Source organism: Balaenoptera ricei, chromosome 11 (assembly GCF_028023285.1).
Source record: "Balaenoptera ricei isolate mBalRic1 chromosome 11, mBalRic1.hap2, whole genome shotgun sequence".
Classification (NCBI taxonomy): Eukaryota; Metazoa; Chordata; class Mammalia; order Artiodactyla; family Balaenopteridae; genus Balaenoptera; species Balaenoptera ricei.
The window spans coordinates 31,338,782-31,360,971 of record NC_082649.1 but is presented as its reverse complement, the minus strand read 5'-3'; the positions used below and the strand labels follow the sequence as shown (position 1 = coordinate 31,360,971).

General features: G+C 37.3%; 1 protein-coding gene across 3 annotated transcripts in view; it reads right to left on the bottom strand.

The window, feature by feature from the left end:
• SUPT3H (SPT3 homolog, SAGA and STAGA complex component) overlaps positions 1–22,190 on the bottom strand; it is a 421,288-nt gene that overhangs the window by 64,629 nt on the left and 334,469 nt on the right. For all 3 annotated transcript variants that reach the window (XM_059938581.1, XM_059938582.1, XM_059938583.1), the window contains exon 11: positions 20,737–20,847. In XM_059938581.1, the coding sequence (XP_059794564.1) occupies positions 20,737–20,847 (111 nt within the window). The remainder of the gene's footprint in view (positions 1–20,736; positions 20,848–22,190) is intronic.

Sequence of the window (22,190 nt, the reverse complement as noted above, 5' to 3'; positions counted from 1 at the left end):
AACTTTTAATGAAGTTTAAAACTTATAATAATACTGGCATGAACACAGCGAAATTTGAACTCTCACAAATTGCTGGTGGGAGAGTAAACTGGCATAGCCCTTTTAGAATGCATTTGGGCGATACATACCAGAGGTCTTAAAATGTTTTAGAGGAAAAAGAAAACTGCTACTGGGATTTCTGGGCCACAGGCTACACTTCCTCCACTGTGACCTGAGATCCTTTACTGCAGTTGGGCCTGTTTCCTCCCTGTCTTCTGAGTGCCTGTAGCCATGGCTCATCTCTCCCCCATGTGCAGAATCTCCCTGCCTTTTCCTTCTCCTTCCTGCCTCTTTTCCCTCAGACTCTGAATCCTAAGGCTGTGAAGGCCTCACGGAATTCCCACCTCCCCTGTTTCCCAACCTTTCGCATTAGCTTCCCATTCTTACGTGCCTCTCCCCCTTTCCCAATCTGGTTATCTTCCAAAGCTTCTCCACCACATATTCTGCTGGAGACAACTGTTTATTTCATATAGTTTATACTTCAAAATTAATATTGTTCTCCAAATTAAAATTAAATGATAAACTTTTTCAAACGATGCCTATCCCCTTACTCACCCCATAGAATTTAAGTAACTTTTCCAGAAATAACAACAAAACAAATAAAGTGATAAGAGATTCATTGAAATGATTTTCTTAGAATAATATACCTTGATCTATAATTAACAGAAAATATTTTCTACAGAAATTAGTTTTAAGATTGTGAAAATTCTCCTTCATAATTAGGCAAATATTTTCATTTCCTTGTTTGAATTTACCATTTACCTTTGATTTAGCAAACTATTTTCTTTTAAATTAAAAAAAAAGTTAACTTCTTTTATAAGTGAATTAGCCAAACTTAGATATAATTTTTTGGTAAGCTTTTGCTACCATTATTCACAATAATCAATAGTTCATACCAAGTAACTTGTGGATAGCACAATTTAAAATTGATTTCTTTTTCCTCCAAAGACCTTGGTTTATTCTTGATTTGAGAAACTTCTGTCATTCTCTTTTTGGTTCATCTTGTATCTTCTCATTATCATTCGATCATTAAATAGAATCACTTTAACTGTTTTTAGTCAGCATTCCCACCATGTGTTTGACGGTGATTGCAAGGTCAAATTTGATATCTGTTTCATCAAGATGTCCTTTCTTTGGGTAGATCCAGAAAATATCATAAGTAACCTTCAAATTGTTCCAAAGAATGTCACTGTTATTTGCAGAGTCGTGACCACAACTTCCAGTAACAAATTCAAAAGACTATGCATTGCGCAAAGCATAAAAAAATACTATGGGCATTTTCCCAAAATTCTGTCATGTATACCTTTTTCCTTTACTAGCTGTGTTAATACCATTATGATGGCCTTGCCCTTGATATGTTTTTAAATTATTTAAATAAAATTAAAATTTCTATTTTAATTTTTTGAAAATTTAATGGAATCATTATATATTGTTATTAAGATATATTTGCAATTTGAATGTTTAATGCCCATCTAGTTGCCAATATAAAGAATGACTACTAAACTTCATGCACTTATTATCTAGACCTACAAATATAACAACAAATTTAAGAGTAATATGAGTCATACTGTTTTTCAGCCAACACACGCAACCATTGTGGATACTGTTTTATGAGTATATACTGAATCTTGAACTAGAACATGAAGAGGAGAAGGACTTGATGAGTTAATTTGCCTTTTCTCTTATTAAAAGCTTCTGCAGCTCAAATCCTCCTCTTACTCTGACTTAAGCAATAGCCCCCCAAGACCCTGGCAGCAGCACAATCCACAGACCTTCATGGCATTCGGCAGCAGCTGCCGTTTTTGGGGGTGGGGAGAGTGAAATATATATATAGCAAAAAAACTTGCCTTTTTAACCAGTTTTAAGTTCATAATTCAGTCGCATTAATTATATTTACAACATTGTACAACTATCACCACTATTTCCCCAAATTTTTCATCACTCCAAACAAAAGCTCTGTACCCATTAAACAATAATTCTCCCTCTCCCCCACCCCTGGAAACTTCTAATCTACTTTCTGTCTCTATGAGTTTGCCTTTTCTAGATATCTCACATAAATGAAACCATATAATATATGTCCTTTTGTGTCTGGTTTATTTCACTTAGCATGTTTCCAAGGTTCATCCATCCATGTGGTAGCATGGATCAGCACTTCATTCCTTTACACGGCGGAATGATAGTCCACTGTATGCATAGACCACATTTGTTTACTCATCCATTAGTGCTTGCCTGTTGATTAAGGGCATGGTATGGAGAAGGGGCCCTGAGCAGTGTTTGTGATAGGAGGTTCTCCACACAATGTGGGCTCTAAGGCAGGAGGCCTTCCCACCAGGGTTTAGGAGGGTACTGCTACCCGACAAAAATCACTGATGGAGATTCTTGATTAATTCAGCTGTATATTTCCCTCTGAATTCCTAAAGCACCTGCAATCAATGAAGTAAAGTGTAATATTTATCTACAGAGTTACTGTTGCCCCTCCCCACCCCCAACTGAACTTCAAGCTCTCTTTCTATTCCCAGGCGTTGGTGCTGGTAGTTAACAGAGAAGGAAATGAAGACTGGCTCTCAGCCTGCCAGTTCCCGCACTAGGTGACGGCACTCAGGAGATGTTCATTTTTTTCCTTCCTCTCTTCACCAGTGTCTAACATGGCACTAACCACATTACCAGGAATTCAAAACTATAGCTGATTAATCAATTAAATGGAAAATGATTTCTTCCTAACAAAATATGTGAATTACTCATGACCTTTATTCTTCCCTGCCCATCAGGGGAACTGATTTCCCTGCCGGGTGAGAAGAGTCGAACAAACATACCCACCAGGAAAAAGACAGAGGGCGCAGAGAACTGGGTGTCCTAATTACATGCGGGAGGGGTGATTTCTTTTCCTTCCCAAGTCTTATCTCCATCTGCCTTTGGAACAGAATCACCATCCTTCCAGCTGACAGTGTACATCAGGACATACTCCTTTGTGCTATTCTTACTTTGTTACAATCCTGAGAATTCTATTTCTCCCAAAGCAGAATCGCAGCATCCCTGTGGATGTCTGCTTTTCTTTGGCATAAAAAGAAAGATGAATTCTCCTCCAGTGAGGAAACGTGAAGCCTCATCTTCAAACTGTAGCTGTCCAGTGATTTTCTTTAGTTTTCTAGCACAAAATATTATCTGCTGGGAATGTATTTCTTAATGGGGCGAGAGAAAAGCTGCTCACTAAGAATGCAGACAACTACGGTCTGTGTGGGAATCTGACATATTTCATGGTAGCATGCAAAGCTGTTATCCAATGAGAAAACTGTTCTTCCAAATTTGAAAACAAGATGTCTAGACTCTTTTCCTAATTGATGGCCATGCATAAAAATGTATCATAAAAATGTGTCTGAAACTGTACAGGAGCATACCACTAACAAAGGCACTTTTATCAAAAACGTTAGGTTGTGTCTATGGGAATTCATAGTCATCTAACAAACAGACATATCTTAATATCCAAATAATTCTGTTATTTTGGGTTCTTCACATCTTATTTTCTGAGTGGTTATTTCTGGTGCCTATAATTTTTCAGCCACAAGCTTCCTGAATGGATAGCGATGTTTCAGTGCCACCTCTACCAGGGTATAGTTTCATATTTATAATTGTTGTCATTAAAAAAAACCAACCTATTAACTATCAACTTTAGTCCTCCTTAAATGTTATCAGTTTAATAGCTCATAAAATAGCCATACCAGTAAAATCTGACTTCATCTACAAAGAAGAATTCTCTATAACAAGGCCACTTCTAGAGCCCAATAATTGGGCTTTCCAATAATTGCTTTCCTGGATATATATATATATATATATATATATATATATATATATAAATCTTGCCATCAAGAACAATTATGTAGGGCTTCCCTGGTGGCACAGTGCTTAAGAATCCGCCTGCCAATGCAGGGGACACGGGTTTGAGCCCTGGTCCGGAGGATCCCACATGCCGCGGGGCGACTGGGCCTGTGCGCCACGGCTGCTGAGCCTGCGCTCTAGAGCCCTTGCTCTGCAACAAAGAGAAGCCACCGCAATGAGAAGCCCGCGCACCGCACCAAAGAGCAGCCCCCGCTCTCCACAACTAGAGAAAGCCCGCACGTAGCAATGAAGACCCAACGCAGCCAAAAATGATAAATAAATTAATTTAAAAAAATAACAATTACGTAAACAAGATTAGTTTCTGTGATAAAAAATAACAACTGTGAGGATTGGATGCTTTATATATATTATCTAATTTCCTAAAACCACTCTGCAAAATGATTGAAGAGTGATGTTAAAAGATAATCCTTGCAGCCTTACAACCGATAGCAAAATTCCTTCTTACTGGTTGAGTATGTGGAGCTTTGTTCCTCATCGCTGATCGAGGTGCAGAGTGCAAAGGTCAATCAATTAAACAGGTATATGTTAGCTCTGATTATGGCTCCAACATGATGCTAGGAGCTGAGCTTCATACTTTCCCAATACCTAAGAATTCTTCAATATGATTGGTACATAACTACCCATTGAACAAATTAATTTTAAAATAGATATTGCTGATGAGATAACTTGGGCATTATTTTGCCTTAGGTTCCAGAGGAATCAATGATTAATGCTGGATAGTAATAATGAAGCAACCATATCATTCTTTTTACTGCCCTGCAGTGATCTATAAACTGTTTAATCAAAGGTAGTGGAGTATCCACATTTATAGGGTATACCAAGTTCAGGGGGCCTAAAACTGATCAGGGAGATTAAGACTGGACTTTGTCCATTGGAAGGTTGTTCTCTCTTCAGACCATCATTTCGTCCATCTGTCCATCCATTCATCCTTCTTTTATGTTCAGCTCCAATTAAGCAAAAAGCATTGTACTTTACTGAGGGAGATACAAGATGGTTAAAACATGGTCCCTTGGTCTAGTGGGGATAGGTCCTCAGTAGGTTTTGATCAGACTGGGAAATACAAAGTATCTTGGGGGAAAGTGGGTCAAAGTTTAGAATTTGGCTCTAAAGGAGAAAACATTTCAGAGAGAATCAAGGAAGTAAGAAAGAGATGGGACTTGACTCTTTCTACCATGCCCTGAATCACCAGGAGCTCCCTGGGCTTAGATCTTTCCAAGTCTGGAAAGGTTTCCTCCTCTAGACCCCAACCCCTAAAAGTATGGGTGTACAGAAGCTGTCTCCAGATTAAAGTGGAGACAGTGACAAAATTCTTCCAAGCAAGTGTGAGAAATACTGCTACCAAAATTAGAAAGGGCTTCAGAGAGTTTGTTCATATAATATTATAGTATCTCTCTTTCCACGAAGGAGAAATAAAGAAAAATTTTCAATTTAAGTTGGAAGAAAAGTGTGTAAGGATTAGATACTGGAATAACCTGGGAATAGAGATTTCACAGCTAAATATTTAGGAGGTTTTTGGAAACAGTATAAATTCTCATTTATCTTGAATAACTTAAGTAAGATCCTACTGAAATGGACTGCGAGAACGCACCAAGACCATACTAGTTACTGAAGTATCATCACCAAACAATTTTGTTGAATTATGAATCCTTTTACCTAGATATCTGAAGTTAAATCTTCACATGGGTACAAAATATATTTTTAAGAGAAGTCAATGACTCTCCTAGTAGAAGTTTAGGAAATCAGTGAAAGCAGGAGCAGGAACTTTTCTAGGTAAGGGTCCTTCCCTGATCCTCAAGTTGGAAACTTAGAATTAAAGTCAGTTTGCAATGTACTATATCTTTGATTCTTTCCTTTCAATCTAAATCTTCCAACCTCTCTAAGCTCTCATTCCTGGAAAAGCTTTTGGCAGTCACTTTGTGCAACCCACAATTTCTGTAGCTTTTCATCTTTTTACCATACTCTTTCTGCATCTAAGCCTCACTTCCCATATGTGGTCAGTAATGCCACCACCACCGGAAGTAAAATGGTCCTCAGCATGGGTCTGTTTGCCCACACAAGGGCAGAAATACGGGGCAGGAAAGGAGTCCAGCGGTCATGAATCTCAAGGTACTCTGAAACTATAAAGAACACGTTCTTACCCATTTTATACATGTGAAAATGGACACAAAAACAGTAGGAATTCTCTGAAGGCTACAAAGAAAGCCAATCAGTGGGTGTGGGTCTCCACCCCACACTCACATATCAGACTGGGCCTCCCTCTGCAGTTCTCAGAAGGGCACTGTTGGGAAACTAGCCTTGTCATCTCTACTCAAGTTTTATTCAGATGATAATCATTTTAAAAGAAAACACTGTGTTTGCATTTGTGGATCATGTTCTGTATTTTAGGCACAGTGCTAGGAGATTTCAAGTGTTATTACTAAATATTGATATTTGCTAAAAATCGCTTATTTTTTACAAATGATTAAACTGAGGCTCAGGCAAGTCATCTGACTCCAACCATCAAAGACAGTAGAATGTTAAACAGTGATTTACATGAAACAGTATCAGTGAAATTTTCGGTTCATTTAAAACAATCTTTTAATATTTATTTATTTAGGATACTAATAATCATACTATCTTCTAGGTTGCTGTAATGATTAAATGATATCATACATTTAAAACCCTTAGAAGACAATCTTTTTATTTATTTATTTATATTTTAAAAATAAACTTATTTATTTACTTTTGGCTGCGTTGGGTCTTCGTTGCTGCACGGGCTTTCTCTAGTTGCGGCGAGCGGGGGCTACTCTTCGTTGTGGTGCGGCGGGCTTCTCACTGCGGTGGCTTCTCTTGTTGCAGAGTACAGGCTCTAGGCGCGCGGGCTTCAGTAGTTGTGGCTCGCGGGCTCTAGAGCGCAGGCTCAGTAGTTGTGGTGCACAGGTTTAAGTTGCTCTGCGGCATGTGGGATCTTCCCGGACTAGGGCTCGAACCCGTGTCCCCTGCACTGGCAGGGTGAATCTTAACCACTACACCACCAGGGAAGTCCCAAAACAATCTTTTTAAATGAGACTATATATATGTGTATGTGTATACATACACATACATATATAAATTACACCTATCTAAAACACTATATACACACATATGTATTTTTTAATCAAAGTGACATGTTAATGGAAATACATTGCTCACATATCTGGTGCTGATTTCCTAACAACCGCAGTCCCCCACGTCTCTGAAAAGCACATCAGGAGGATGACTGACTGAGCTGTGCAAATGTGACTGACACACTCCTGAGACATCTTTCACCTTGGCAGAACACAGGGAGCCCTGCACAAAGTTTTAGAAGTATAAATGAAGCCTCCTGAGTGTTTAGGAATAAATACCTCCAGGTTTGGTGGGACCACAGCAAAGTAGCCTAGAAGCTCTATCCTTTGCTTCCAGTAGTTTGTGAACTATGACACTGAGATCTGTGTAATCCAAGTATTTGAAATGCTTCCACATCATTTCAAGTACAATCATGAAATTTAAAAATACTCCCCTATCACCACATAGAACAGAAAAAGAGCAGTTCTTTGCAAAGCTTTTTTAAGTGAGATATTTGCATGTCTAAAAGCTATTTTTAAAATTCTATCAGTATTGCTTTGCTCTGTCAGCACAGTACTGGCTTCCTAGTCAGCAAATTCACCATAACTATTAAGGTTACTCCCTGTGGTGATAGCTGGTAACCTGCAAGATCAAGTTTAACGGCATGTTCAGTGACCAAAGAACTCCTGGAAAATTAGTTCAAAATGATGCATCATTTTGTCAAACACTCTTAAGAATTAGCTTTTCAGGATGTCTCTTCAGAAACATGAAACCCCTCGAAACCACTACCACAAATAGCCAACATTTAAAATAACTGCCAAGCCACCTGCTTTTCTCCAGGAAACATCATAAAACTCACAAGTTAACAAAAGACTTCACAAAGTCTCAGTCTTTCTGATGAAGTTTACTTATTTTGTTTGAGAGACTTTATTTCCCCTTTTCTGAGCAATGAAAAGTCCTCACATCAGATTCAGTTCAAGGCACAGACTTATGTGTAAAAGAAGGTCTCAGAACAGAAGGGGATGCTAAAGAACACTTCTTTGTCACTTTGGTCTTGGCACAGTGTTTCAGATGGTATTCATTTGGAATAAAGAGATCGATGACATAACATGCCCAATCCTCCTCTATAAGTGGCTTTACTAGAAGTGGGTAAGGGCAGAAAAACATAAATTCATCTGTCTGTAGGCAACCCAAAACATACCAACTCGTCTTGGAGTAATTTAACCAATAAGATGATTTAGAGGACAGTTCAGTGGCACCATTTTTGGAAAGTAAAAGCTTAGCAGAAGGAACATAAATCAAAGGTGACTGGCAGGTAAAGGATATATGCAGCAATCAGCCAAACCATGTGCACACTGGCACAAATTCAATAAGATCATTTATAAAATTTTTAAGGCAGGAGTACACAAAAGGGGGTCTGGTGCTAACTAAATCCACAGATAGCTTACATGCCACTGAAATAAACACTTCCAGATGCGGGTGTACAAAAACCTTTCACAGAAAGAAATGTTTTCTTTCATAAATCTGAAGGAGGGAGTCATAGCAGGGAAGGGCAGAAAGTCTGAAATCGAGACTGAGCTTCTTACAGATGGACGTGTTGTTGAGGAGGGAGTGTAGGGTGAGGATGAACTGCGCGTAGCGCGTCTCCATTTAGAAGCATCGCTACCATCAGTAAGACTGGATGTCTGTTAAAACAAGGGAGAAATGCTAATGACACATCATTCCATCAGTCCTCCAGAATCTGGTGACTGAGGCAGCGTTGCTCCCATTACTTCCCTTAGAGTTTCTTTTTTCGGGTGTGGGGTGGGGAAGGGATACTGGGTTCACACAGAGATGAAAGCCACTAATCAAAGATTGGAAAAACCATGCTTTGGAACTTACGCCAGCACAAAGCTATTGGAGGCATGGCTTTAATGATGAAAATATTTTCAAAATCTGGCTAGATTATAGTCATCTTTCAGGAATGCGTGACCAAATTCATTAATGGATTAGAAAGTCAATTTGCTCATCCCAACAGCATAATAATTTGTGGGACTTTCTGGTCATATATCTAAACACTCCCAGAAGTTCAAACAGAAAGGTAGAATGTCTGTGTTTGTTTCCTTTTCTAGGTTCAGGTGAACTATGCATTGAGCTTTCCCCCCTTCCTCCAAGGAAATCCCCTTGAAATCAGTTTTCTTGTTGAATCTTTAAACTTCATGCAAATTCTCTGTAAGCATCTGGGTAATGAATTTATTCTTGAGACTACTTCTAATTATCTGTTTTATGCATTGACCCAAATTACCAACTTGTCATCTATTATTCGTCTTTCGTTCAGGATCTTGTTCTACTTATTCTTTATGCCAAATGTCTCTCGAATACATTCCATCTTCTCTGGTCTCAACGTCACTGCCTCAGCAGAGGCTTTTCTGCCCTCTCGCTTGCAATACTGCATCGGCCACCCGATTGATCGCTCTTCCAATTACATCTCCTAACTCCAGTCCCTCCTCCATCCCATCAACTGAGTTATTTTTTTAGAATACAAATTTGTTCATATCAATCCCTTGCTCAAAAACTCTCAAATCGCTCCTTGATGACTGTATCCGTTGTTTAAAAAGAAATTTTCCAAACTAAATCTTACTGAAAACTCAATATTTATCAGAGATAAAAATTGATCTGTATTGATTAGGGAAAACACTTTATTATTTTGCAGAATACCTGTAAAATAAGTCAGGGTTCCTGCAGAGCATGGTTAGGTAACTGCTGGCCTGCGTCATGAAGGCCATGTGACTCAAAGTCCCTCTCAAGTTGTCATCAGCCTCCCTTTGATGCTTCACCTCCTCTCGATGGACTCCTCAGTTCCTCACCTTGGCCCAGACAGCCATTCTGCTTTCCCCTCCGATTTTATTCCTGCTCTTCTTTCTGCCTGAATTATTTTTTCGCAATTCTCACTCATTTCCCTCACCTCTGTCTCATAAACTCAGTTCGAATGTTAGTGATCTGAGGAAGCTTCCTTGACTTCCTCAGGCAGATCTCGGTCTCCTCTGCGCCAGAGGCACTGCGTCCCGCCCCCCGCAGTTACGGTGCCAACCACACGGCAGGGCTTATGTACGCATCTCCTTCACTATACTGGAGCACCCAGCTACTCATCTCCATATCCCATAGCCCCCTTCCAACAGATTTCTAAAACAGCGTTTGGCAATTGTTCATTGAATTAATAAACGGAGATACCAGAGCTATAAGGATCTTAGGCCACGTAGGGATGTCACCGCTGGTCCTTCCACTTCTAAATCATGTCTACTTCAATCTTACCAATGAGGATTCTGCCAAATGGACTGTCATTACCTAGTCCAAACTGAGAAAGCAAGTGCTATCCTTTATATGTGAAGGGTGCCTCCATCCTCTCAGGAAGGCATGTACTTTGACTTGTTTTTCGGCAGTTGCAGGTGACAGATTGACTTGGAGCAGTATAGTCTTGCCTTGCCTCCTTATTCATTTTTTCTCTTCATCATTTGTGAGCTGGTTGTGTGGGTGAAAGATATTGCTGCCACCAAAAACGGAAGTGTAGTTAGTTTACCCACATGAGGATCAATCCCTAATGCTGTCTTCTTTAGACAGTGGCTTCGGAGAAAAGCACAGTGTGGAGCCTAGGCTGGTTTTCTTCCTCCTCTCCTCTCCTCTCTTTTTTCTCCTCTTCTCCCCCACCTTCCCCCCCACCACCCCGCCTTTTTTTTTAAACACCAAAAGTTTGCTTCAATGAGCAATGTTGTCAACTATAACTTATTTACTTATTAGGCTCTTACCTAATTAGTCCAGAATACGGGAGTGAGTGTTTTAGGTTAGATCAGGAATGTAGAATTAAATCAGAGCCAGAAATATAGTCTCTAACTTCTCTCCTGGAAACTATAAAATCTGCACAAGTGTTTGAATTGGAATTGACAGGAACCTGTAGGCCAGGCTGTGAGCTTCTGGAGCCAGAGAGGCAACTCAAATACTCCTTTCCTGGTATTTCCAGCAGGGGCACAGCTGCCCAACTGTCACCTTGAATGCACCTGGGCAAATTCAGAGACCGACACTGGGCTCTGCCCTCGTGACCTCTGCCAACTAATCAGCCAAAATATTTCCAGATCTGGAGCGCCTACTCCACATTTTGGGTATATGCCCAGAACTGCAAATGCACTCCAATCAGGTGGGAGAGCCTATCCAGGTGCCAGGGCAAGAATTAACATCTGACTGACATATGGGCTATGAATTTTCTCTTCTCACAGCTTGGGGTCATGCAGAGGTGGTGTGTGGGAGTGGAATATTTGATCTGCACATACACAGCCTAGGGGATTTGGTTTAAATCAAATCATAATTAAAACACCAGTCAGGAAAACAAGGCATAATTATTTTTTTCCTGCGTTTTTTTTCCTACCTTGGATACAGCCTTAAATATATGTTGGGCACAATAACAGCTAGGTATCAGTTTCGTTTTTGGAAGGTGTAAACTTTCCACTTAGAACAATCCACTTATTATGTTGTAGGATTAACTCTGCAACTACATCAGTAAATTAAATGACAGTTCAATGATTATATTTGTGTGACTAAAGTGTATAACACTATTTAAGAAATCATCAAAAAGTAAATCATCTCCAGTTCAACAGGCTCTCATCATGGCTGTTTGGAGGGAATTTTTGTCACACTATCAATAAAACAGGACGCAAATGTTTCACTTAAACAAAACATGCTTATGACTGTTAGATGTTTCTGGCGATAGTTTAATAAAGAATCTATCCCAATAGATCTATAAAGAATCTATCCCAATATTAGAAAGAACCATTGTGTTCTTTTCTAATATTCATCTAGTTTAGATATAAAATGTTAACTGAAAAATTTAAATGGTATTTTTGCTAGGTGAACCTGACCAATGTAATGTATTGAGTTTATGTCTAACTCAGTGTTTACAATCTTATTTATAGACTTAAAAGGAAAATTTCTTGCCATTTGCAGAGCATAATTTTTAAGTTTAGAAATATCTCAGCTTAGTTTAGTTCCTCCCAACTAATCTTCTTGCTGCTTTCATGAATTTGTGAGTTAAAAGAGTCCTGTGATCTTTTTTTTTTTTAAAGAAAAAACAATTTCCTTTCGGGAGTCACTCAAAATATTTTTCTATTCTATCTTCATTCCCTCAGAAGACTGCAAAAACCTAGAAACCATAATAACACATTCAAATCTCAAGATGTGGTCCTTTTAGAATATTCTGCTCAAAAAGTTTCCCTTAGTTGTCAACTACTCCTTTCCTTGTACTCATGTTCAAATTCCTCTATTCTCCATGATACAGCCTTCCGTTTACAATGAATAGAGATATGTTACCTTCTTGAACGACTTCAAATCCATGTCCCACATTAGAGAACACTGATTGTCTCCTTTTCAAATTATATTCCTGAAAATTTTAGGATTCTCTGCAGGACTTTCAGGGGCCTCATAGATGTTTGACGAGAATGTCCATTTCCAATTTTTTGTGCTACTCGAAATAAAGGTTCTGTCATCTTGTGTTTTATATTGAACTTCCTGTAAATGTTTTGTTGTTTAGGAAATTATGTCTTGGAATTCTGGCCTGTTAGTTTTGGTTTTTGGTATTTAAAGCAGCCCAAATAAATCCTCTATGTAAAACTGTGCAAGTGAGTACGTCACCTAAGAGTGTATAGCCCATGCTGAACTGAATGTGAGGTCTTTACTGCTGATATAAAAGTGAAGGCAGAAAAAAGCAAAATGTGTTTGAATAGTCACTGTTTACTGAAGAGACAAACCAGCTGTTAATAACATCATAATTTTTAAAAATGGAACTGGATAACTCTTTGTAAACAAATTCACTGTCTGTCCCAATTTAAGGTGTTGCTGCAGAAAGTTCAAATGACATAAGATCTCTCTTCCCTTCTCCCTGCATTCTGCCTGATGATTAAAAAACATTAACTAAACAGTTTTACAATGTAACATGATTATGCCAACCCAGAATTATGATGCTGTGCTTCCAACAGCAGAAAAAGTATCAGTAATGAATTCAGCAAATTTGGATTCCACAGGCAAAGCAAAATAAATATGACCCTGAAACTTTAAACAAGTATTTTTCAGGGAAGGATTTTCAGGTGACTGAGATTTTCTTTATGACATCTTTGAATAGCTTATTGTGTTTTTAAGATACCTTAAAAATATTTCCAGAAAACCATGAAGAGTTACATACTGGATAAGAAATCCATATATTGATTCCCTTTAAACATTATCAGTTTAAAAATGTGAGCACTTGTTAGATACTGTTAGTGAAACAACTGTTGAGCAAAAAATTCTTACTATTTCTCTTTTGAGCCAAGACTACTGGAGGTCTGTGTAGATCGTTATTAAAAACTGCTATATCTGTGAATGAAAACTTCTCAAATAAAGAGAAGTGTGTAAATAAAATAAAATATGGAAATAAAGTGGATACTGTGATGAATATAACGTTACATCATAACTTTGATTTTCAAACACCTTCACTATTCTTATTGAATGAGATTTTAAGCGTGGATCTTCTACGTACAGAGTTGCTGGAATATTTGATAAAGAAACCCTTCTCTTATGGAGGTTTAATGCCTCTTGCAACACTTGTCTTCTACGCAATGTAGTTTAGGAAATGCTATCTCACATTTTCAGGATAAGACTGCTTAAACAGTTAAGAATAGAGGCCAGTCTGCAAAGACGGAGTTTAATGAGGAGGATTCGTGAGAATTCATTGGAGCCTGTGGTCCCAGTGAACCACAGGGTACTTAGCTCCTGTCCACAGATAGAGCTCTGGTACTTACAATGTAACCTTAAGTTGGTTACTTGATTTTTCTCTAAATATCCGTTTTCTCATCTACAAAGTGGGGATAACAACACTCATCCTGCTGTGTTGTAAGAATAACACAATGCAGGTGAAAAGTTTCTTTAAAAATATTATATAAGTTATTATTTGATCACCCAACACTTTTCTCGGATTCTAATGATTTTCTCTCCCAAATTCTTCTAATGTTTTTATTACCACATTTCAAACATTCTCTCCCTGACTAATTCTAAATTGAACACTGTGTTAGTTAAACCATATAAAATTTCTGATACTCAACTGTTTATGACCTAGGGAAACTGTTATTTTATATAATTTGACAGAATAAGTTTTGTAACCGTAATTTCCGCCCCACCTTATTTTAAAATGAAAAACTAAATTAAAATATTTACATTTTTTTCTAGAGAAGGCCCACTTTTAGGTTATTCTTATATGATAAATATACAACATGTTAATTTTTTTTCTGAGAACCAGTGGCCCATAACTATGAAAAAGTACTCGGTTCCAACCTATAACGATAGACTTAGTACTTCCAAAAAAGTTATTGAGAAATTCTTACTTCCAGTAAAAAACAAAATTCTTAAAAAATATTTAAGAATTTGTACCCAGTTTCTACTTGGTATTTACATTTGAAAATTACTCTAATATTTTGTGACATTTAATTTTCCAGGTTGAACACATAAAATGCAGACAAAATCTAATGCACTCAAGACATAAGAATTATTCATGAATGTGAAATTCTACATGAAAATAGTCAAAGCAATCTGCTATGCCACTTTTGTTTTTAAAAGTTTAATGTGAGGGATTCTTAAAGGAAATTTTTAATTTTGATCCTTATTTGTCTATTGTGAACATTTCTGAAGGACCAATGATATGAGAGCATCCCTAGCACCCCGAATAGACATATATACATCAAGCTAAATGGCCACAGTGGAAGAGCAGTCAGCTGAGAGTCAGAAGGCTGGATTCCAGGGTCAGCCCTGGCATTCACTTACAAGGTGCCACTGGGTACAAGGCGAAGCATCTCTGAGACTGAGTTTAACTGATTTTCTCAAGTCTTAGCCAGTTTTAAAATACTTAGCCAGCTGTCTCACAATTTAATACAGTTGAGTGGATTTTAAAGCCACTCACTTTTAGGGATGCATTTAAGGTACCATTTAGATGAATGACCATGCTTAAATGAGAAATTTTATTGTTTTGCTCTTCTACTTCAATAGAAAGACACCTGATAATATGTAAGCTTGGGGGGGTGAGATATTTTTCTACTGTGAATCTCACTCAGGAGAAACTAAAATATATTTAGGCATTACACACGGGATTATGTCATCCCATTTGGTGTACATAGTTTGCTTTCTCTGGCTTTCAAAATTATAGACCTGGTTTTCTATCAGCCATTTCCAGCACTTCTCGCTGAGTGCTGGGATTGGGCTTCAGAGTAGGTAACCATGGGCACCACCCACTGCTTGTACACAGCAAGGATCCAGATAAAACACATGTCTGACCATCTTTTTCATGATAGACAGCACAGTCCACTGGGTTACTCTTTGGGGGTATTTTCTCTGAGAGAAAAAACAAAATGCTCTAACTATAAAAGTCTACTTCAGGGCTTCCCTGGTGGCGCAGTGGTTAAGAATCTGCCTGCCAATGCAGGGGACACGGGTTCGAGCCCTGGTCTGGGAGGATCCCACATGCCGCGGAGCAGCTAGGCCCGTGAGCCACAACTACTGAGCCTGCGCGTCTGGAGCCTGTGCTCCGCAACAAAAGAGGCCGGCCACGACAGTGAGAGGCCCGCGCACCGCGATGAAGATTGGCCCCCGCTTGCCGCAACTAGAGAAAGCCCTCGCACAGAAACGAAGACCCAACACAGCCATAAATAAATAAATAAATAAATTAAAAAAATAAATAAATAAATAAATAAATAAATAAATAAAAGTCTACTTCATTCTCAAAATTTTTAAATGCTTTTTTCCTTCTAGACCCACATAATTATAAGAATTTTTTTAAAAAACCATTACCAAAAGCATTTGAATTTTTAGGCTGCAAGAAAATACTCTTCAGTTAAATAATTAAATTCAATTAAAACAATTAAATACCAGTTAACTGTCGGATAGGACAATTCATTTAAAGCTTTCGCTAAACTTTTTTTTTGGGCCCTGAAGCTCTTTTTAATGTAAGTTTTATTTTATCCTTTATTTTTCTATATTTTCTTTATTTTCTAACATACTAGCATTACTTTCATAATCAGTAAAATGAGGAAATTTTAAAAACTGAGAAAAATGAGGCTAGTAATAATTAATGTTTAAAAAATTACCACCAACTTTGATATACAGATCAGTCTTTGAAAACCTTTTTTTAGTAACTTACACAAATATATAAACTCATATAAACTGAATTTGATGCAGCTTTATAAATCTGAGGCTGTGCTGTTTGTTCCTTAGGTTTCTATTTCACAGGAGCTAGTATGCAAAAATCGAGTGGAAACTATGTACACTCAGTTACTGAGACCTTATTTTTTAATGTGACAGTGGTGATAAAAAAAAATCCATTAAAGTTCCTCAACCACGATTAATTCAAAAAGTGAAAATGAACATTAATTTATTCTCAGGAACAATAATCTTTAAATAGTATTTAAGTTTTAATGGTATAAATTTTAAGTCTGTAAAGAAATCACATTATAACTCCAGTTTTAGTTTCTTCCAGCATTACAAAGTGAGGTCTCTGTGTTTGTTTGTATGTCTGTGTGGTTGGTGGTGGGGGGAACGGTTTCTACTTTAGTCCGTTTGTATCCTTATCTGAAACCTTTTAGAAAATATACTACAGCTACTAGTGCTATGATGACTTCCACTATTATTAATATAATACATTAAGAGCTTACCACTCAAGTTCATAGTACTCGTTGGATTCTAACATGAGATATGTTCTATTCTACCAGAGAGAGCTTAAGAAACTTCCTTACGCTACTTTGCTAATAGGTGCAGAGCTGGGATCTGAATCTGGGCAATTTGGCTCTAGAATCAACAGTCTTTACCACCACACAGTATAACTTCACATAATGCCAACTACGATGAGTAAAAGGATAAGATAAGATGACAAGCATCAAAATGACTTAGGACACCCCCAGTTTGCATAAGTACTCTAAAGTAATGACTACATATCACAGACTGAAGCGATTTTCAGAATTATTTAGGAAAAAATAAATAATAAGCAAAAGGTAAACTAGTCTCTTTAAATGTTCTTTAGGCATGTGTATATGGAAGATCAGGTACACAGGGGTGGGAACAGTTGCAAAAAAATCTAATGAATAGCTTAATGTCAGGACAATTACTTTAATCTTCTAGGTATGATACTCTCTTCTGATCTTCTGCATAGGATTAAGAATAAATAAGAACACAGAAAAGAAAGAAGTCGTCGATTAAAACCAACATGCCAAAGACAGCATAGTTATAATTCATTGAGTGGGGATGGGTAGTTTATAAGTGTCTCCATAGCCCTCATATGAGTGGCAGGAAACTGATGTTTCCGCAATGAGGCCCCTTCTCTCTCCACTCCAGCAGCTACTCAGTGCAAAGCATTGTTTGTACTCTTTTCTCCCCTCCACCTAATGTGGCTTTAATTATTCCTGTCTTCTATCATTTCAACTAATTCCCAAGGGGAAGAACTCACAATTCTTTATACAATGAATTGTATTCCTGAAATTGATCATCAGAAGTCATACAGTAGAAGACAGAATGATGCCTCACCAAAAACAAATTTTTCTTGGTTTATTGATTGATGTTGGAATTCAGTTTCCATGTAACCTACTGGTTCGGTCATTTTAATTCTCCAAATCAATTTCAAGTTATTGGGAATTAGCTATATATCAATCAAGTTACGGATATTCTAAATTAGATATCTCATTTATATATATACATTAGAAAAGCACTTGAGATTTAGAATGAAATGCTGCAAAGACAAAACCTCTATGTTTCAAAAATGTAAACTAGTTGTTCATGGCCATTTTAGTTTACAAAGGAAATTTTATACTGGAGGTAAGTTAGCTCAGCCTTTCTGTATAAAAATTCAGTCTCAGTCTATGATTGCTATAGACACAGCCCACATGCCTCCTCTCAGGAGCCGGAGCTCAAAGCCTAGGAAGCAAAGTGTCCCCAGTGCAGCATGAAGTAGCATCTCGGGGAGCGGGCACCAGGGAACTCGGCATCAGCTTCTCCCCCACATCAGGAGCACCTCCTTTTAGCACTGACGGTACGAGGGAGCCAGGACAGGTGTTCACACTGTTAACATACACAGTCTGCAAATCTATTCTACTTTAAAGAGAATTTTTAACTTTAAAAGGCAGATTTAAGTATTGTAATATATACCAAGAAACTGTGTCTGCCTGATCCTACTACTCATGACATAAAATGGAGTAGGTATATTCAGTCCTGTAGGCTGGGCAAATTCTTATAACTCCAGGTAATGGAGTAGACCTTTCAAGGTGGGTCCTTTCCGAGGAGTGATGAAAACTCAGGGTCCTTCTGTGGTGGAGTTCTTTCTCATCTGCTGTTGATTTTGCTCGTCTGCTCTGGTAGCAGCTAAGTGAACCTTCAAGACCATGGCTTATTTGTTCTATTTTCCAGATCTATTTAAACTAAGCATTTTAAAATTGCATTATTAGTTTTAAAAACCATATTGGTTATATGTTTGTTAGACAAAAATTAGCTTAAACTATATCTGAATATATATATTCTGAATATTTCAAGTATATTTCCTGACCACATACTACAATCTTAGATTATAAAAGCAATAATACATGAGTAATAGAGCATCAGGTTAGACATGGAAGAATGAATACACATGTACACACACACACACACACACACACACACAAATGTCATCAACCAAGATGATTCTCAAGTGATCTGTCCAGTCTTTTTAAAAATAAAAAAACTTGAAGAATTAAGCAGTTACCACTGCCACCACTTCCTTTTGAGGAAACATCACAGACTTCATGATTAGGAGATTTTCCCCTTACATTAGATATATTTTCCTTTATCTAATTTTATCCATTACTTTTAGTTACCATTTTAGGTTATTTCTCAAAAATCCCGTTTCCCCTTGCTACCCTTTAATTACTTCTAGATATTATCGACTCTGCCTTTTTCTTCTCTCTCTGCTCCACTGCCTCAGCCTATTAGTCATTATTTGGCTCGTATCTATGGATTTGATATCTTTAATCCTGTTATAAATTGGTTCTTTCAACTTCAGTTGGTTCTTAAATTCTTCCAATCATCTCATATTTTTCTAAATTTCATCTCTTTTGGCTTATTGCTTTAAATAGCCTCACCTGTCATGTAGGAAAAAATGAAACAGGAGATATTGATTTCATTGTTTTCAATTGTAATAATCTAAAACCACTCATGCAAAACGATATATTGCTTAATCAGCAACATATGATTAATATAAATATGATAAATCACGTTCTTACAATATATGACAAATTTAAGATATTAATCAGAAGTAAAAATAATTGTCACCATTACAAAAAGCTTCTAGAGACATATATAAAAAGCTCTGACACGTTCTTGCTGTCACACGGAGAATGCATACAATTAACAATAACAATGAAAACAAAGAATGGTAAGAAAGCATTCTCTTTAACTGAAACAGAAGAAAAAAGGAGATGATATAATTTATAAGATATCACGACTTCTATCAACAGATAATAGTAAAATCCACTCTTAGGAAAAAACATATTATTTTATGTACATATGTATGTGTAATGTTATACATATATATTCTGCTTTAGTATGTTAAAGCAGATGTGAATCCAAAAAAAAACCAAACAGGGCTTCCCTCGTGGCGCAGTGGTTGAGAATCCGTCTGCCAACGCAGGGGACATGGGTTCGAGCCCTGGTCCGGGAAGATCCCACATGCCACGGAGCAACTAAGCCAGTGCGCCACAACTACTGAGCCTGCGCTCTAGAGCCTGTGAGCCACAACTACTGAAGCCCGTGCGCCTACAGCCCATGCTCTGCAACAAGAGAAGCCACCACAATGAGAAGCCTGCGCACCACAACGAAGAGTAGCCCCCGCTCGCTGCAACTAGAGAAAGCCCGCGCGCAGCAACTGAGACCCAATGTAGCCAAAAATAAATAAATTAATTAAAAAACAAAAACAACAACAAACAAGTGGTAAATTCTACTGTTCCTTAGTCATAAATCAAACCTAACTTTCTGAAAATCAAACCAATTCCTTATAAACAGAGAAGGACTTGGAGAAAGTTATACTGACATGAATAAAGATTTTTTTAAAAAGGGCCACAAGATGAGCATTTAATTAAAAAACACACACAGACACACACACACGGACACACACACTTTCTTTAGGCTGTTGAAATATAAAGTCTTTAATTCTCCATTAAAAAAAAACAAAACAAACCTTGATTATAAGCTTTAAAACCATTTGAAGATGTGGAAGACTGTCTGCCTTTCAGCCTACTTCAAAGCCAGTAAAGAAATCATTTCTTCTTCTTCCAACTCAAAGTATGTTTAGGAGCAGAACATCTGATAGAAGTGGTATTGCCAATCTAACCAATTTTAAAATATAAAGTGCTTCTAGCAATATTTGGATACATATAATTTGACAAAAAAAAAGTTTTATAAACCTAAGCTTTAAAAAATAGAAAATATAAGCCCCAACAAAAAAAGCATAATTTGTAATTGAAAGAAAATAATATTTTGTAGAAAAAAAGTTGTCCTTCCAAAAAGAGACAAAAATGACTAACTTTTATTTCCCAAGAGAATTATGCCACTTTTATACAACAAAATTACAGTCACCACAAATTGCTTTCAACAATTCCACTGCTGCTTCATTTGACCACTTGAAAATCAAAATTCTTTCAGATTATAAATATAACTTTTTATAACTCTGTTATTACGTACTGTGAATGGGGAAAGGGGGCCAATCTTGTGGCCGTAGCGTCGAACGGCCTCTCTGATGTGGCAGGGCTGGATGGCATCGCTGTGAGCCTCAACACCACAGGCCGCAGTGCTCTGCGACAGAAAAACACATAAATTGTTACTAAATCAAAAACACACAACAGAACTACAGTGTATAAAATATGAAAATAAACTTTCATAAAATGGACGGTTTTTTCCCTTAGGATGCACATCATTGCGGCCATATACTACATCTAAAAAAAAATTCCATTAACAAATCAAAGATGACTTTTACATGACCCCTTCCTAGCAGACCAACCAAATGCAATTTTTATGCCCCCAATATTTCACCTAGGCCTACATGTCAAGGTACAGAAGAATACAGCCACTTGCGTGCAGATGAAAAGTGTCATAGGGGCTTGCTGAAAGAACCACAGGAAACTATTTTTTTAAAACCATTTAAACATTTATTATTATAAATGTTTCTTGGGAGCCTGTTGGACGTATTTCTGAAATAACTTGAGGGTCATCAATTTTAAAATAAAAAATGTAAAATTGCTATATATTTATAATACTGTGGACTGTCATAAAAGATCATTTCAACTTGGTTCCTAGTTTTCAAGGTATCCTCCATGCAAAAACAAAATAAAACAAAAACTTTCTATTTTAATCTGCCTCATCTGTAAAAGGCAGGTTTGAAAGTACAAAGAAACACAAGAAACAGAAAGATTATTTGCCATAAGACTATGGGTATCAACTCAAGAAATGTATGGAACATGATTTTAAAAAAGTAAAATAGGGGCATTATAGTCTCATGATTCAGTTGTAGGCTCTGGCTTCCCAAATACCTGGGTCCAGATCCCAGCCATATCAGTTACCAGTTCTGTCAAGTTATGTAGTATCTCTGCACTTTAGTTTCCTCATCTGTAAACTGGATAATAATTATAATTGCTCTATAGGGTTGCTGTGAAAATTAAATGAGTTGATATGTGTAAACCACTTAGAACGGTGCCTGACACATGTTAGCTATTAACAGCATTAGGCTATTATTTACATTAAAAATGGAACCTCCATGTTCTTGAAATGATAAGCTAATTTACTTAAAAGTGCAGTGGATACCAGATGCCAGGTCATCAACATTAAAGAATCAAGAGAAAGAAATAGTAGCCTGTGTGTTACTATAACTCTGGTCTAGAGGTACCACTCTCAGAATTCCTTATAGGAGTATATCTAGTACAACCTCTATGGACAGCAATTTGGCAAATCTTATCAAAATGAAAAAACACAGCCCTTTTTGACCCAATAATTTCACCTCTAAGAATTTATCCTACAGACACATTACGTGGTACAAAATAATATAGATAGACAGATAGATAGGTAGATATTCACCGCTGTACTATCTGAATTCATGAAGCAAATGTTCATCAACGAGAGAACATGAAATCAATTATGATACA